The sequence below is a fragment of the Phlebotomus papatasi genome, chromosome 2 (genome assembly GCF_024763615.1).
Source record: "Phlebotomus papatasi isolate M1 chromosome 2, Ppap_2.1, whole genome shotgun sequence".
Taxonomy (NCBI): Eukaryota; Metazoa; Arthropoda; class Insecta; order Diptera; family Psychodidae; genus Phlebotomus; species Phlebotomus papatasi.
This window is the reverse complement of record NC_077223.1, coordinates 85,799,025-85,816,529: the sequence shown is the minus strand read 5'-3', so window position 1 is coordinate 85,816,529 and position 17,505 is coordinate 85,799,025. Positions and strand designations below refer to the sequence as shown.

Genomic DNA, 17,505 nt, shown 5'->3' with positions numbered 1-17,505 from the left:
CTATTATTTTCCGAGACATAAACCATGGAAACTAATTTTCTACAACATCTTGAGTGATTTCTTCCTAGCTTTGATAAACAAGGGAAAACAAAATATTTCAAAATAGTTATAGGGCAACCAAATGAAATAGGAAGCATATCTGCTTACTTAATTTATATGGCCAAATGGTATGTATCTTAGGTAACCTCTTTTTAGTTTTGTCTATCAACGTTTTTTATTAGATCTAAACAATTCTAGTTTCCTTTATAAATTCTTCTGTTTTTGTATGAAAATATCTCAGTTACGGGTAGTTTTAATAGTTTCCATCCCTTTCTTTAAAATGAAAATATTAAAAAATAGTTTAAAGTTGTATTTTTAAACGCATAAGAGCTTTAATTAATTTTTTTATTATGTTGAAAAAAAAAACTAAAGGAAATGTGGTGTTTTCCAGTCTTTGTGACCAACGTAACCCCTTAAATAAAGGTAGTTTATTGATTTATTTCAATGTTTGGGGTTTCGGTCAAATTTTCAAATATCTAAATAGGAGCGAAAATCCTGAAGGGGTCGAAATTCTGAAAAAAAAAAGTTTCGAAATTAAATAGTTCCGCTCGTTGAAGCATAGGAAAGTTGTCTGCATTTTGGGAAATTATTAGTTTCACATTTTAGGACAAGGGCACGGCATAAGGGGAAATTCTCTGTATTTTAGGAAATTATTTGTTCCACTTTTTGGAAGAAATGGATTTTCTTTGTGTTTTGGGAAATTATTAGTTCTACTTTTTGGGACAAAGCAAAATTCTCTGTGTTTCAGGAAATTATTAGTTTCACTTTTTGGGACAAAGGGAAACTTTCTGTATTTTAGGAAATTATTAGTTCCACTTTTTGGGACAAAGGGAAACTTTCTGTTTTTTGGGAAATCCCTAGTTTCACTTTTTGGGACAAAGGGAAATTTTATGTATTTTGGGAAATTATTATTTTAACTTTTTCGCACAAAGGAAATTTTCTGTATTTTGGGAAATTAATAGTTAAACGTTTTAGGACAAAGGAAAATTTTCATAGTTTTGGGAAATTATTCATTTCACTTTTCGGGACAAAGAGAAACTTTCTGTGTTTTGGGAAATTTCTAGTTTCACTTTTTTCGAAAAAGGGACACATTATGTGTTTTGGGAAACTCCTAGTTTCAATTTTTGGGACAAAGGGAAATTTTCTGAGTTCTTGGGGAATAATTAGTTTTGCTTTTTAGTGCAAAAGGAAATTCTCTGTGTTTTATTTGTTTGACTTGTGAGTATAAAGGGAAATTTTCTGTGTTTTGGGAAATTAATAGTTTAACGTTTTAAGACAAAGGAAAATTTTTATTGTTTTAGGAAATTATTCGTTTCACTTTTTGGGACAATGGGAAATTTAAATTCGATTTTATTAGGATTACTTATAAAGGAAATTTTATTATTGTGGGAAATTATTATTTCCACTTTCTGGGACACAGGGAAATTTTTTGTCTCTTGGGAAGTTATTAGTTTCGTATTAATTAATTAAAATTATTATTAGTTAAGTCTATTTGGGATTTTGAGTTTCGAGATTTGAACAATCTTGACTTTTCATAATTTTCAATTAAATAAAAAGGATTCGAACCAAAAACAATTTCTTTATAGAACCCGAGCAATCTTTTACCTAATACTCTTGACGTCTTGACTCATTATGTGCAGTTTTACGGCTGTAAGAAGGAATATTTGTAGTTAAATAGGTTTACGACTTATCCTGTAATAAAAATATAGAAAAGTCAAACTTAAATTTTTTACATGTAACTGCACCGCTTTCCCCAATTAATATGAAATATTCACAAAATTTACATTTTTCTTCTTCAACATATCATTGATGTTAATTTCCAAAGTGCTTTTTGTGCTTTGTCAGCGAGTTTTCCTTCTGAATACCAATTCAAATTTGGAGAAATGTTCTCAAATACAAAGAAAATTGTAATGTAAACTGTTAGAATACACTGAAAAAAAAAACACAATAAGATTTTGATTGCGTGATTAATTGCCAGTGGAAAAAATTATTCACTCAGACTCATGATTATGTTGCACGACATTCAATAATGAGCAATTGCAGAATTTTCTACAAGCTGCAATTAAAAGAATTTTCATAGTATTTTTAATTGAAAAGAATTAGAAAACCTTCCGTCAAGGTACTTTTTTTTGCATCATGAAGTTCAAGGTAGAAGTTTTCTTTGGAAATGACTGGCATCTTCGTGGAATTTTATGGGAGTTTATTGCTCTCGGATACCTCAATGAAGCTTTTGCAATTTTCATTAATTTTCCCACTGGCAATTCTCAATGAAATTGTTTCACTTTTCGCTGAACCCCGAAGTGCAAATGGTGAGATCAAAGAATTTTCCATTCACATCTTTTGGAACTTCCATTGATGCTCCTACTCAATTGCTTTGATATGCAAATCAATAAGGATCTTCATTTTTTTTTCGGGGAGAATTCCTGGTAGAAAAGTGCTTACGTACTTTAACACAGTCTCTGCATCTAATCAGATATCTACTTTCTTACTATTTGTTCAATGCAATTAACACAAAAAAAAATCAATATTTAACATGAGACAGAAAAGGCAACGACAGGTATTGCAACAAAAGTGCAGTAGGAAATTTTTCCTGTGTGTTTTGCCTTCTTTTGAAATAAACACTGTCGATGTGTATTTCACATGAGTTAAAGTGCTGCAATTTGTGTGGTATTTCATAAAAGATTTAACTGGGCAAATGAGATTAAATTGCCAACAAACCGGCACAACAATCGTAGTTTTTCCATCTCACATTTTTTCCTGCCATTTCCACCAATTTTCCCATTTGCCGATAAGAATCGCAATTTAACTTATGAATTTGTGTAGAATTAACTCATAACATGAGACAATTGTCTGATAATTGATGGTAACGTCAAAATTTTTATCCAGCTGAAGGCAAAATGGAAAACGCTTTGAAATGCAATAAAATTAGAATATTCACTGACATATTAGATAATTGTGCAATTTTATGTTGAAGAAATAATCACGATTATGAATTTTTAATACAATCAGAGTTGTAGGAAATATGTCACTAGATTTTAGATAAAGATCGGAATAAAAAATTTAAAAAGTAGCATGTATTTCAAATCTTAAAAAAATGGTGTTCAATTCAATTTTACTGCTAAAATTTCACAACTCTCGATTTTTCCACTTTCCATCCCCCGGGGTACCACTCTTGCAACATATCTTCGCGATTCAGATAATTTCTAAGAAGTAATGTCACGCTGTTTGTCCATCCATTCGTCTGGTCTGATCCATTTGATTCGTCTCTCTGTCCGACTGTCCTCAGCTATAGAGGCCAAACGGCTAAAGATACTGGCTTAGAACTTTCAGAGGACCCCCTCCTTAAGTCAACTAAAGGACAGTTAACATGACCAATAGATAGTAAATAGACGAAAAGCTGGCCCTCTCTTGATTTTTACTCTTCAAATTTTTCATGACATTCCAAAAATGGTTGTACTCTTCACCAGGTTTCGAATTGGAGAAATAATCACGTACAGTTTGGAAAATTTGTTGTTCCACTTTACACAGGGAGTCTTTTTCATAATCCTGCTCTCCAAAGTTCAACTTCCAAAAATCTGACACAAAATTTTATGGTGAACTTCGAAGTGCTAAATCGTAAAAAAAAAGCCTAAGTGAAGTGGAGCAGCAAATTTTCCAACCAAGACAGCATCCATCCTCGAAACGTCGTGCAGAATTAAAGAGTGGAGATAGGAAAAATTCCTGCCTCCACCCAGAATTGAACCGGAGACCTCCTGTTAACTAGATGAGTGCTCTACCAACAGAACCACTAAAGGTCACAGGCTCTACTTGACTTCCATAACAATTACGTTCTATCCTATCAACTGTGAAAATGTCTTTATCATAGATATTCAGTTGCTTACACCGAGCGGGACTCGAACTCATAACTGTAAGAGTTGTGTCAGCGATCTCATCCGCCCAAAACCCAACAGCCTTACCTAATGCGTTCTTGAGATCCCCACTTGATACGATTAATAGGGCATAAGAAAAGCAATATAAGCCATTGTAAATAATTAAGCGACCAGTGGCAGAGTCAGGACAAGGTAGCTTAAGCATATTCAGGATCTTACCTTGAATCATGTCCAACATCTTTCTGAAGTAGCGAAAGATCGACAGATATTTGAAATTTCCAACTATCGTCCTATATCACTCCTGTCTAGCTTCTCTAAAGTTTTTGAAAGGTGTCTTAAAGATAGAATTTTGGATTTTTTGGGCCATAATAATACCTTAGCTGAAAATCAATTTGGTTTTAGACCTGGCCGCAATTCGGAATCTGCTTTGCTCTTGGTCATGGAAAGTGTTTATGAGTCCATCAATATGAATTTATGCACTGCAGTTGTCTTTCTTGACCTAAAAAAAGCATTTGATACTGTTAATCATTCTCTTTTGTTGGATACATTGAATTCTGTAGGCTTTGGGGGACATGTACTGGATCTTCTTAGGTCTTATCTTTCTAATCGATCACAGTCGGTCCGTATCAATAATGTTTTTAGTGCTGAACTCCAGATTAACTGTGGAGTACCTCAGGGGAGTGTATTAGGCCCCATTCTTTTCTTAATTTATATTAATGAGCTATGTGGCATGACTTTGAAGGGTAAATTGGTGGCTTATGCGGATGATATTTCGATAGTTTATAGTGAGAACTCCTGGGATATTGTCCACGAAAGTATCAAGCATGATCTGGGGTTATTGCGGAGGTGGCTGGATCACTTTCACATGATCCTGAGTGACAAAAGCAGTATTATGCGTTTCGTCCCTAGCTCATTTCTTGGTTTGCCTGACCATGTAATTTGCCATTCTAGCACTTGTTCTGGTCAGTCTTGTGATACAGCCTGTATTCGTTTGAATTTTGTTGAGCAACTTAGGTATCTCGGTGTTATTCTGGATTCTAAACTGACCTGGACTGCTCATGCTGATATGTTAAAATCCAGCCTTATTCCCACTATACGTGGATGTTATGAATTAAGTAAATACTGCTCAGAGAGGCTCTTGAGGTCCTTCTACTTTGCTTGCATCGATAGCAGGTTAAATTATGCTCTCAATGTTTGGGGGGGTCATTCTGAGATTAGTATGCATCCAGTTTATATGTCTCAAAGATTTGCTTTGAGGGCCCTTCTGGGTAAAAAGAAACGTGAATCGCTTAGACTGATTTTTATGAATTGGAGAGTTTTTCCTCTTCAATATATGTTTAAATATAAGACTCTGAGAGTGTTCTTCATGAGGGGTGGTCTTAGATGTCGTGCCAGAGAGCGATCCGATCGACATGGTCTTATGGCAGTTGTTCCTCGTCCTAGATGTGAGCGCTTTAAGAGGTCATTTTCGTTCTCGGCGCCTTCTCTTTTCAACACACTTCCTAGAAACATAAGAGAGGCTACCAGGCGGTCCGAATTTCTCGATGGCGTTCTGTCTTGGCTTTGGCAGTCTTATCGCTATGAATTCCTCGAACATATAGCATAGATGTCTTTCTTTGGATGGTGCTATGCCTCTACTGTACCTGTTCTAGTGGACCTTTCCCATCCCCTGGGCTTGATGAGTTATTGCTTCAGTCCATTTTCTTTTTTTATCTTGCTTGGATGGGGTTGTGGCCTATCATGAAGTCCTGTTTGGAGAATCTCTCGCCTCTCTCTCGCTCCATATATTGTAATTTGTAAATGCAGGACCTTATGATTTGAGCGCACGGTCTCTGTCTGGGAAGTAAGCCCTGGGGTTGCGATGATTTTGGTTTCTGCTGGTTCGGGTGCATTGTGTCATGGTGCTCTCCTCGGTTGACACTCTTGTTCTGGATATTTTAATAATCCCTGGTAAACACATCTTAATATATTCCTTTTGATTGAGTTTGCTTTAGTTTTTTTTTCACTTTCTTTTCTTCCTTCCAGTTTTTTTCTTTCTTTTGTTTTCGCTTTCCTTTTCTGCCGCAACTCTGATATTCGAATCCTCAATTAATTAATTTATTATATTGTTTCTAACATTTTTTCCTTTTCTTTTTTTGGATTTATCATGTGGGTTTCTGGGTTTTCTGTTCAACTTTTGATGAATTCTTTATTATTATTTTTTCTTAATTCATATTTTTTTCTTCACGCTGAATTGAACTCGTTGTGACACCACGAGCCTAGTTGCTCCTGTCACATCTACCTTGAGCATATTTCCGATTATCTCTGCAATAGGGCTTATTTTGTAATTGTAATTTATTTATTTGGTAAAATATTATATAAAAGATCGTTATACACGACAAAAGACTATACAGCCTGAGAAGAAGCATTTCCGCCGTTTGGCTTTGGAGGCTGGTCACCAACGCTAAGACGGCGGCGGACGCCTTGATTCATGCCTTATTGCTGCATACTTTTTGTTAATTGTATATGCTTAAGAGTAATAAATATATAATAATAAATAATAATAATAATATAGGCTGCTAACCTAGGTGTCTTTAGCCCGCGACCCCGATAGGGATAAGCCATTGAAAATGAATGAATGAGTGAATGAACTCGAATATTTTAAACATGTGTTCAACTTGGTTTGAAAGCCCAAAAGTATTTTATGATTGGTTTTCAGAACGAGGTGACACGAAATCCTCAGTTCTCATCTATAAGGCAGGAAAAATTTCTACCTTCACTCGGACTTCAACTGAGACGCTTACGCTATCCAAACGACTACTCTACCACTGAACTATAGGGGCACCCGCTCTGACTGAATATTCTGTCTGACTTTTACCAATTGCGCTTGCATTTTAACTCTTATGAACTTTTATATAATTCGAAATCATGTTTTTTGGGGATTCCTAGAAGACGCATTGTGAGATTTTTACATTTTTGAATATGTTTTAGAAGATAAATCGTCAATTAGAGCAAATGACACTCAAATTAAACAGTTTTTCTCAGTGGAGATAGGAAAAATTCCTGCCTCTACCCAGAAGGATAGGAATTTTTCCTATCTCCACTGAGAAAAAACTGGATGATTTGAGTGTCATTTGCTCTGATTGACGATTTCTCTGTACACAAATACAATTAACATTGAACTAAATGTCGTAAAATTCTCACAATATGTTTTAGAAGATTACCTAGGCAGATATTTAGTTCATACACGAAAATACCGTTGAATCATTTGTAATAACGGCCCTTAAAGGTCAAATGTCAAAATTGCTCTAGGGAGAGTACTTTTCAATCAAATGGAGGTCATGAAAGGGATCATTTAATGGGTCTTGTAAATTCTGACAAGTTTAAACCGATTCCGAACGGTTATAAATCGGTAATAAATCTGTTATAAATCAGTTTATTGATCTTAACAAAGATTCTTTACCGGTTTAAATTATTTTTCAAATGCTTAAAATATGATTTTTTTTAATTATTGAGCTTTTGAAAACATTTTGAAATTTAAAGAAATTTTTTTTAGAAAATAGCTTAACCGATCTTAATGAAAATCGGCTCAAAGTCGACGTATAAAGCAAACTTTCTATACATCTTTTTAGATTTAACTTCTGACTGCTCTATCTAGAACCTCCATAATCATATTAAAGGTCATCGAGTATTATAATGCAGTAAAATGAAAACGTCTTTCATATGATGGGAAACCATATGTATTTGTGAGGTTCTTGGTGAGTCTTGAATATGTCTCCCAAAGACACTTATAGTCCCTCACGCCAAATTTCTGAGATGTCTTACGGTAAAAGTTCTTTAAAAGTAGGTAGAAGTATTTTACAAAAAATTGCTTTTCCGCAACAATAGTATTACGTATGTTATTCGTACCAAAGTAAATTCAACGAACATTTTGTTTAAACAAATCCCCTATCTATCTCTTCATATTCCGCCTGACTTTTTAGATTTGCTCATAAATCATAAAACTAATTCTGCGAAAAGGATTAAGTGTGATAACTTCCTTCTTTACGAAACTGTTCACTTTCAAAAAGTAATAGGATTGCTAAGGATCATAGGGTCGGAAAAGGTACCATTATTTTAATTCTAAATTTATTTTTAAAAGTTTTTGGATAACAGTACATTTTAGGACACTATAATCTGCAGAAATATCAACTATATTACCAAGGAGAATATTTCTGTAGAGAAGACATGTTCTTACATGTACCACTTTTCATGACTTTAAAGGATATTCACGCTGTTTTTGGTCTGTCTGAAAATTCATTTATCCTTCTCTTAAATCTGAGAAAATTTTTAAGAAGAAACTGGGGCAGTATTAAACTTGGGATAGTTCTAAACACTGATTTTTATGTTTACTCCAATTTGATATATGTAAATAGTTTTTTTCAAAGACAAGAACCCTTAAAGTATTTATAGGTATTGACTTATGAAGTCTTATATCTAATTAAAAAATTTCTGTGTTTACAACTGCCCCAGTTTCTCCTAATTTTTTTCATAGTCAAATTTATTAAGTTCACCTAAATAATAAAATCACATTCCCAAAGATTTATTAATTTGAAAATTAATTTTTAAAAATATGTTTTAATCTCTAATCTTTTGAGATGACAACTCTGCCTTCATGAAAAATTTCATAAAATTGCTTCGGAGAAATGTAAAGTCTAACTCTAGGAGTAATTTTCCGCATGAACATTTTGGAGGAAGAAACTAAACATTTTGCCTCTCTTCGTTCCAGAAACGTCCTCCACAAGGCCCATGAGTTTGGCCTGAAGACAATCGCTCTGTGTGTGATCTACTCAGCCCAGCGGAATTTCCCGCCAGATCTGGGGGCTCACATTGCCCTACGCACCACACGGCGCTTCCTGGAGCAGTACAAGAGTGAAACTGTGGTGCTGTGCCTGGAATCTCACGATCGAGGGATCTATGAGGTGCTGGCTCCACTCTACTTCCCCCGGAACGACGTAGAGGAGAGCAGTGCCCTGTGGAAACTGCCACGAGACATTGGGGGCATCCTGGGTGAACCCCAGTACCCGGACAGACAGATCCGCATCATTCACAATCCACAGCACGCCGTCATGATTGGAGGTGAGGAGGCCTTCTGGTGGCCCAAAACAAAGAGTTTTATACGATCGATTCGTCATTTAGAAGGTGCCTTATCAGGCGATTTATGGTTATTTATCTCTCTTGGCAAAAGCCTCATTGGCCAGCACAGGGTACACAACCTCTCCTGCCCCGGGGGAATTGTGCTTTGTGCCTGCCCTGGTCATATTCTCCCCAGAGGAAACACCCTATTCCTTTTGGATTAAATATTTACACGCGGCGCACAAAACTCACACAATTAACGTTTTTACTCCCTTTTTCTCTTCCCACATTCATTTCACATTTGTTAGTTACTTTGTGAAGAACTGCAAACCATTGAGTTTTCCGCTCTTTTTCACACCAATTTTCCTCACGAACTTCCACCCAGTGTGAGCCCTTTTCCGAGTACCTTCCGACTTTTGTGATGGATAAGTCTCTTAAAATTTCCGTTATTGGAGCAAAAAGTCCAAGACATGGTAAGTTTTCCACAGTTTTTCTCGTTTTTCCCTCAATCCCAGCAAAATATTTACATTCAAAATCCCACCTATAGCAGAGACACAAACCTACTTGGTGATACAAGGGACATCAACTTGCAAAATTTTGTACAATTCCTCTACAGAGATAGATTTATTCTGGTTTTTGTTTGTATCTTTGACTAAATTCAGTCCCTTTTCATGGATTTTCTGATGGAATTTACAAATCAAAATGCAATTCCCGGGGAACAATGTGTGTCAATCAATGCTTAATCTTATCAATTCGGTGTTTACTCTCGCTTCTATTTGGAGTTCTTGAGCGCTTTTTCCATCTGTGACGTCCATTCTAGCCATTTCAATATTGTTTTGTACTGTGGAAATTTTTTCATTAAAGCCTTATACCGATTCGATGCTATAGTTTTGCATCTGGTCTCGAGAGTACCAAAGTATTGGTAAAATTGATAGAGATTTGAATGACCGTGGGAGGTGTGTTATTTGGCAAATTGAGACACTTTGTATTAATGTAGCATAAACATCTTAATAATTTTTTTCAGGGAAAGCCTTTATGTTTCATAATTTAAAACACTGAATTTCATTTGAATTTGCATTTACGCCTGTAATCTAGGCACAGTATTTTCCACATTTTTCGAGCCGATTTAATTCATTATAAGGATAAAGTTAAAGGCCTCTATATGCTTAACAACTTTTTAGAACTGTCGAAGCCAAAGATAAAAATATCTTTTAGTAACTTTAAACGAACACAGAGAACTAAAACCGAATTTCGCATTAGGATATACGTCTAATATTTTGATATTAAAATCAAGATGTAACTCATTTCGGAGAACTCGAGTCAATCTGACCAGGGAACCAATACATTTTTCAGGAAACCCGAGGAACTCAGGGAGTTCAGGAAACCTATACATTTTTCTAGGAACTCACAGATAACTCACAATGGAATTCGGGAATTCGTGTAACTTCATGAAAACTCGGGGAATCTATAAATTTTTTTCAGGTAACTCGTAGAGAACCTACGGGAGTCCAAGGAACCTAAACATTTTTAGGGAATTCAGGAAAACTACATATATTTTCTAGGAACTCTCAGAGAACTCAGGAGGAATTCGGTAACTCGGGGAAGCCGTATACTTTTTGTTCCCGACAATGGGAACAAAAAGATTCCCCATATGAGTAACAACTTCGTTTCAAAAATTAGCTCGTCCACGGATACCGAAAATTTTTGGAACAAATATGTTACAGATATAGGAATAATATTGTTATAAAAAATGTACCAATTTGTTCCTGATGAACAAAACAGCCGAGTACAACAAATTCTGTTCCAAATTTCAGGAACAAATTTGTATAAAACGAAATCAACTCAAATTTGTAGACATTCCACCGTATCAAAACGGTTCCAAAAGAAAACTCTAACAAAATTGTAATCGTATTTCGTAATAAAATTGTAAAAAAAGCTTCTTGGAACAAACAAATATCTTCTCTAGGTACAAATCGATTCCAAAAAAAATTTGTTCCAAGAAAACTTGTTGCAATATTTTGGTCAGTATATCAAAATTTTTACCGTGTAGAGCTACACTGATTTCTTATATGATTTACCCCTTGAAAAAAATAAATAAATTAAGCTATATTTTGCATAAAAGTCTGTAGAGGAAGAAGTAATACCTTTAGACAGTTCTTATTTTCTACGTTTCGTTGTTAATGAATTTGATCAATGGATATTTTCAGGAAATACGTGATCTAGGCCAGCTTAAGACTGGAGGTTTATCCCAGTTCCCGAAGGTCTCAAAATCTTAGTAACGAGCAATTTTAGTGATTTTTCAAAATCTAATGAATCATTTGCCTTTAATATTCAGTCCTAAACAACAATTTCCTAAAAAATCATGCTTGACGAGGAATTAGAGGAGTTAAGCCAGATAGCTAAGTCTTAGGTCTGAAGCCCGTACTGGGGTTATAGGTATAGCTATTAAAATATTATTGCAAATGCTTCTATATAATAGATTTTTCTCTATATAAGTTCTTGTCGCGACTATTTGATGGTATTTAAACACGGAAAAGTCTGGGGAAAACAGTTGAGACAGGAATCAAAAGAATGAAAAGTCGATAATGCAGAAGCACTTGAGAACAGTAAAGTACTAAAAATATTTTTTTTTTCAGTAGAAAAATATTTTTTCAGTAGTATTTTTTCAGTAGTATTTTTTCAGTAGTAGTAGTAGAAGTAAAGATATGGCTAAGCCGGCTAAGTCTTACGTTCGAAACCCGTATTACGGTGTAAATTTCCAATATATTCGTTAATTTACTGTCTTGAACAAAGTAAAAACAATTGATCTTAAATATTATTGTGAACTTTCAGATCATTCAAACTGAAAAAATCATAAAAAGAACACCTTAATTTTAGTTAAAAAATATCATTTCACCATGGCGAAACACTTGCTCACAGAGGCGTTTTGACAATAATGTCGAAATCCAAAGATTCGAATAAAAAATATCTTAGTTATCCGCTGTATTTGCTAGATGAGAAAGAACTTGTAAAAACAAAAATAAACATTTAAAATTCTTATTAAATAAAAAGTCATAAACAGATTTAAAAAATTACGCTGATTTAAAGTACAACACTATCTGATGGAACCAACAGTGCGTTTTGCGATAATATTTGAAGGCCAATATAAAAGTCTTGGGGGTATCTTTTAAAGCCATGTTTAAATATTTAGCTTAATATTCGTAAATCTCTCTCCAGGCTGTAATCTTTATTGTTCTTCAAGTCTGATTTTTCTTTGAATACATTTTAATAACTTTAAATTTTGTCTCTAAATGAATATCAAAGAGAAGTTTTTTCTGCGTTCTGAATAAAGTTAAACAAGGTAATCATCTTAAAGGTAGGCACTTGAAATTAAAAAAAATAACTTTTGTATGAATTTCTCGTGCTTAAAATGGATGAATCAATTCATTTAATTCAATAAACAGCAAAGTTTAATTGATGTTAAATAATAATTTATTATACTTATTATGAAAATAATTCGCACAATATTTAAAAACTGCTTTTATTTCCGCTAATAGAAGTTAATACACATAAAATACAATTTCCGGTATACTACAAATTTCATTATTAAAATCGTTTTGATACTATATTAAAAACTATTAAGAAAATAAAGTATTTTTTAATAAGAAAAATTTATTATACAGTGGGACCTCGATAGAGTCAATCTCCAATAGAGTCAACAGCTATTTTTTACTTTACGGACTTCGATAGTGTCAACTTAGGCCCAAATTGACTTCGATAGAATTAACTTTTCTTTTGTTATTGAACTAGCAAAATTATTATGATTTTATTGCGATTTTTTAGAAATAAAAACCAGTCTTTTTGTTTATCAATGTAACGTTTTTAACACAAGAAAAATCATTTTTGTAAGTATATTATAATTTCATGAGAAAATTCTTATATTCACTCAAAAAAATCCACGGTTAAATGGGTATGTAAAACAGGGTTTGTCTATCAAACTGATGCCAAACCCTGTTTCAACCTAAACGTGGCAAGGTTTGACGTACAAGTATTTTTTAAACCCTGTTTCAACCAAACCCTGAAAAGGTAGAAAGTCAAATCCTGTTATGGATATTGATTAACCTTGCCGTCAGTAAACCTTGGCAGGAATGAAAACCAATCCTCGTCACGATTATATTTTAAACCCTGTTTTCGTCAAACCCTGGCAAGAGTAAACCATAATCCTTGTCAGGGGTATATTTTAAAACCTTTTTCTCAGTAAACCTTGGCAAGAATGAAGACCAATCCTCGGCATGTTTATACCTTAAACCCTGTTCCGTCAAACCCTGGAAGGAATATGGCTTAACCCGTAACACGGGTTACACTCAACCCTTGTTTCCATCAACCCCTGGCAAGCGGAAAAACAACCCTTGTCATGAGTTTATTCAAATCTCGCCTCTTTCAACCCCTGGATGACTATTTTCAACCCTTGTTAAGATTAAAATCAAATTTACTTTGAAAATAATTAAATAAAACTAGAAATTCTTATTATAATATTTTGCATCACTAAGGAAATAAAAAGTAACGGCTAGAATAAAAAGTTTATACTTTAGTCGTTATTTTCTTATTTTCTCAGTGAAGAAAAATATTATAAAAGGAATTTCTAAGCCTTATTTAAATGTTATATACATGTAAATTTGACTTAAATTCTAACAAAGATTGAAAAATGATCTCCAAGAAGTTTACTTAAGTGAGATTTGAATTTCTCATATACATACATCAGTGTAGAAGTATAAAAAATTATAATTAGGTTAAGTAAACATTTAGAATTTATTACAATAAAATGGTATTTGTTTCTCTAACAATATATTATTATAATTCCTTATTTTACTATTAAAAAAATTACAATTTAACACAAATATAAGAATTTATAACTCCTAGTTATTTCATTACTTTAAACTTTATTATATTATTATTTATCGTAAAAATATTTGTTATTTAAAGCTTTTTTAAACAATAGTGGCAAAAACTAGGGAGTAAATTTTACAACAGCATGAGAAAAGTTTTTTTTTTTTTTCAAAATAATTAAGCAAAACTTAGGAAAATCCATCAAGAAAAATTGACAGTATTTGTTTACCTATATTCTTTTTCAATATTTAATCTTATCTCAATGAAAAATAAATAAATATATCTGGATTACCTTAACTTGGCGTCTACACACTAGTGGAAATTTTTTTTAAAAATGCCTTTTTTAAAAAATTCTGACGTTTCTACCTACAAGGATATGGGAAATTTGCTTTAAAAAGGCATTTAAAAAAAAAATTCCACATACGTATTGCAACTTAAAAAAAATATATATACATATTCTTTGATAACAAAGTACAACATGTGAAGAATATTTTCTCATCTCAAAGCTTCAAGCCAGTGAGAAACTTTAGGATAGAGCCTTTACAAATTTATTTAAAGCCAATTGAGAAGCATCAACTTTAAAAGCTCTTTTTAAAATCTCAATTTGTGAGATTTATATGCAAAATTTTTCGAAAACTAATGCATCAATTACATCGAAAATTTGCATACTTCTAGAGTTGATTGTTTAAAACTTAAACAAGGATTTGTTTTTTTTTTCCTTGGTCATACCTTATTTTGCACGGCGAAATGTAGTGTAGAATACGCCATTTTTTCTTGTAAAAAATGCTATTGAAAACAAATTTCATGTTTTTAAACTTTCGTTGAAATATAACTTTTACTCAACTGCTAATAGCAAATATTTAGTTTTCTGATTTCAGAGAAAAATTATGTGAGTATGTCTCCGAAAATCATTTTAAAAGATCAGCCTCTTAAAATTTGTAAATGAAAATTTTAGAAAATATTGTTCTAATGTTGTACTTTTATGTTTCAGAGTTGGATTTGAAGAAATATTCTTTATTATATTTAAAAAAAAATTAAGAGGGCATATTTTTTGGTTTCTGAAACCTACGTAATTCCTGAAATTAATCAATCCTGCTTCAGTCTGCACCACTTCAAAGGATGTGTAAGAGGTTAGGACGGTGGCAATTATTTTATTTTGCACTTTCCACTGCTCCCTGGCGTGCTTCTGCTCTCTCCTCTTGAAATTTTAGGTAGAATTTCCATGTTTCAGTATGATCCTCTCGTTCGAACTTCTGCAAATCTGGAGTTCCGACATCTAAGAAAAAAATGGTAACATAAACTAAAATTACAAAATTTATCTTAACCGTTTAGACATGTAGATATTAGATAGATAGATAGATACATGTTTATTCATTAGCAATAAATGAGGCTAAATCCCGTGGAAAATAGAAAACGTATAAAACGGTTAACTCGAGATTAAAAAAAGAAGTTAAAACGTAATCTTGACACAGTTTAAAATTCAAAAGTCTTTAGAATATTTTGTGGTGAACAGCATTTCACAGTTTTCTCACTAAAATCACGAGAAATTTTATCGATTTTTTTTTTAGAAAATAAAGATAAAGATAAGAAAATAATAATTTTTAAAAGTTCGTGAAAATCCCGTTAAAAATACAGAAAACGCCGCACTTTAACTTTGGATGCGCACACTTTGCACCAATACTAACCGTGGCAAGGATGAAAATCAACCCTTGGAAGATTGAAACAGGGTCAAGGTTAAAACAGGGATAAAATCCTAATCTTGACACGGTTTAAAATTTAGGCGTGCGGATAATCCTCAGTGAACAGAATTTTCACGCTTTTTCCACTAAAATCTTCAAGAATTTCACCGAGATTTTTTTAGAAAATATATTGCTCACCATTTATTTACACATTTACGGTAAAATTGATCCTAAATTCAGTGAAAATCTCATGAAAAAGAGAGAAAACTCCGCACTTTGATTCTTGACGCGCACGTTTGGTTACAAACTTGAAAAGAAAATTAAGCACCACTTACCACAGAACTTTTCACAATTTACTCTTCTTGTCGTTGATATGTCCCTGGGTGGTCACTGTGGGGGCTCATATTGAGCCCCAATCCCAAAAATGTCAACGCGAATGCCTCCATTCTTTGAGGCACACTGAACACTAAACACCATTTTTCTCTTACTGATTCCACTTGACAAGTTTACACGAGAAACCCTTAAATGCATTAAGAATCTCACCATGATAGAAATTTAAAACCATTCAAACCTTGCGCAAGATTTAAACCGATGTGTTAAGGTTAATAGTGAAATCCTTCGCTAAAAAAAGGAGTTAAAATTGCTGAAACAGGGTTAACTCATGTTTACAGTTTAAAACCTTTTTAAAATTAAACCGTGACTAACCCTGTTTATAGTCGATTTTAAACCTTGCCTCAAATAAGCTCTTTTTTGAGTGAACTTATTCTCGATAAACATGTTACACTTCTTCCCAGAAAAAAAATATTTCGTAAAATTGTTCGTGAATGTTTGTGAATTCCATCAAACCATGGACTTACAAAATACTTGTAAATTCGTCAGTTAAATCAGCATTTGTCGTAACTTCCTTTTGACAACTTTTCAGGAGGCGAAATTTTCAGTTCAGCTTTATTTTTCTTAAAAATGAGCCCCGAATGCGATAATTTTGAGTCAAAATAATGAAAGTGGCACTAATAAACTGTAAGTTAACTCGAGAAAATATTTATAAAATTATTTAAAAGCTGCAATATTGAGAAATATGTTAGAAGAAACACAATAATATTTTATCGTAACTTGCATCATTTATAAAGTCGTAACTTCCAATGTATGGAGATTCTGGAAGTTACGACAATTTTCTAAAATGCATTATCTCAATTTGAATTATTCTAGTGATAATAAGCGCCATTATTTGATTAAATTAGTCAATAATACTGTTAACCCTGTCCCTAAAAACTTTTATTTTGTAAGTTTTATTGAATAAATTTTGTGCGCCACGTCACTTGTTTTGTTTTGAATTAATGACAGATGGGTAGGGATTTTTTCTCACTTTTTTCTCGCAAATATTGAATAAAAATGATTTCATGTTGCACTATTCGCACTGTCTTTCGATATTTGGAACAGTTTATAAACGTTTTATTGAGAAATATTGCAATTTTGCTGCAAATTATAAGCCACGCAAATAAGCAAAAGAAGTTACGGCAAATGCTGATTATTGAAAATTTTGTATGGAAATTTGTCGTAACTTCCCCAAAAATGGAAGTTACGACAAATTCTGATAAATTTTTGTCAATTAAGGGCACTTACGATAATTTTTGTTTAAAATAATTTTTATTGGGCTTATAAAAGTTTCTTTTTCACAAATGCGTTTAATAAAGAAAATTACGCTGATTCCAAATATGTATATACCTCAAAATCGCAAAAATGAAGTTACGATAAATGCTAATTTAACTGACGAATTGTTAAACTCACAAACAAGTTCGTAAAGGTTTTTAGTTTTTTTCACAAAATATACATTTTTTCTGTGTTTGCTCTGAACAGATAATAAATATTTTAAAGTTTTTCCCGCATGATTCTTTACCATTAAGATAAGATTTTTATTATCCCATTGTTCTGTTTTGTGGTTGCGTGCGCCGCCGTCTTAC

At 33.1% G+C, this 17,505-nt stretch overlaps 1 protein-coding gene and 1 long non-coding RNA gene across 5 annotated transcripts in view; one reads left to right on the top strand and one right to left on the bottom strand.

Annotated features, from left to right (window-relative positions):
* LOC129804844 (protein GDAP2 homolog) overlaps window positions 1-17,505 on the top strand; it is an 80,576-nt gene that overhangs the window by 36,252 nt on the left and 26,819 nt on the right. For 3 of the 4 annotated variants that reach the window (XM_055852501.1, XM_055852499.1, XM_055852498.1), the window contains one exon: window positions 8,656-9,005. In XM_055852501.1, coding sequence (XP_055708476.1) covers window positions 8,996-9,005 — 10 coding nt within the window. In that variant the 5' untranslated portion in view covers window positions 8,656-8,995. Of the gene's footprint in view, window positions 1-8,655; window positions 9,006-9,299; window positions 9,476-17,505 lie in introns of those variants that run through there. The other variant, XM_055852500.1, reaches the window with a different exon arrangement.
* LOC129804846 (uncharacterized) lies at window positions 13,770-16,275 on the bottom strand. The gene is made up of 2 exons (XR_008752023.1): window positions 15,883-16,275; window positions 13,770-15,144 (listed from the first exon to the last, which is right to left on the bottom strand). It is a non-coding gene; the product is annotated as an uncharacterized LOC129804846 (long non-coding RNA).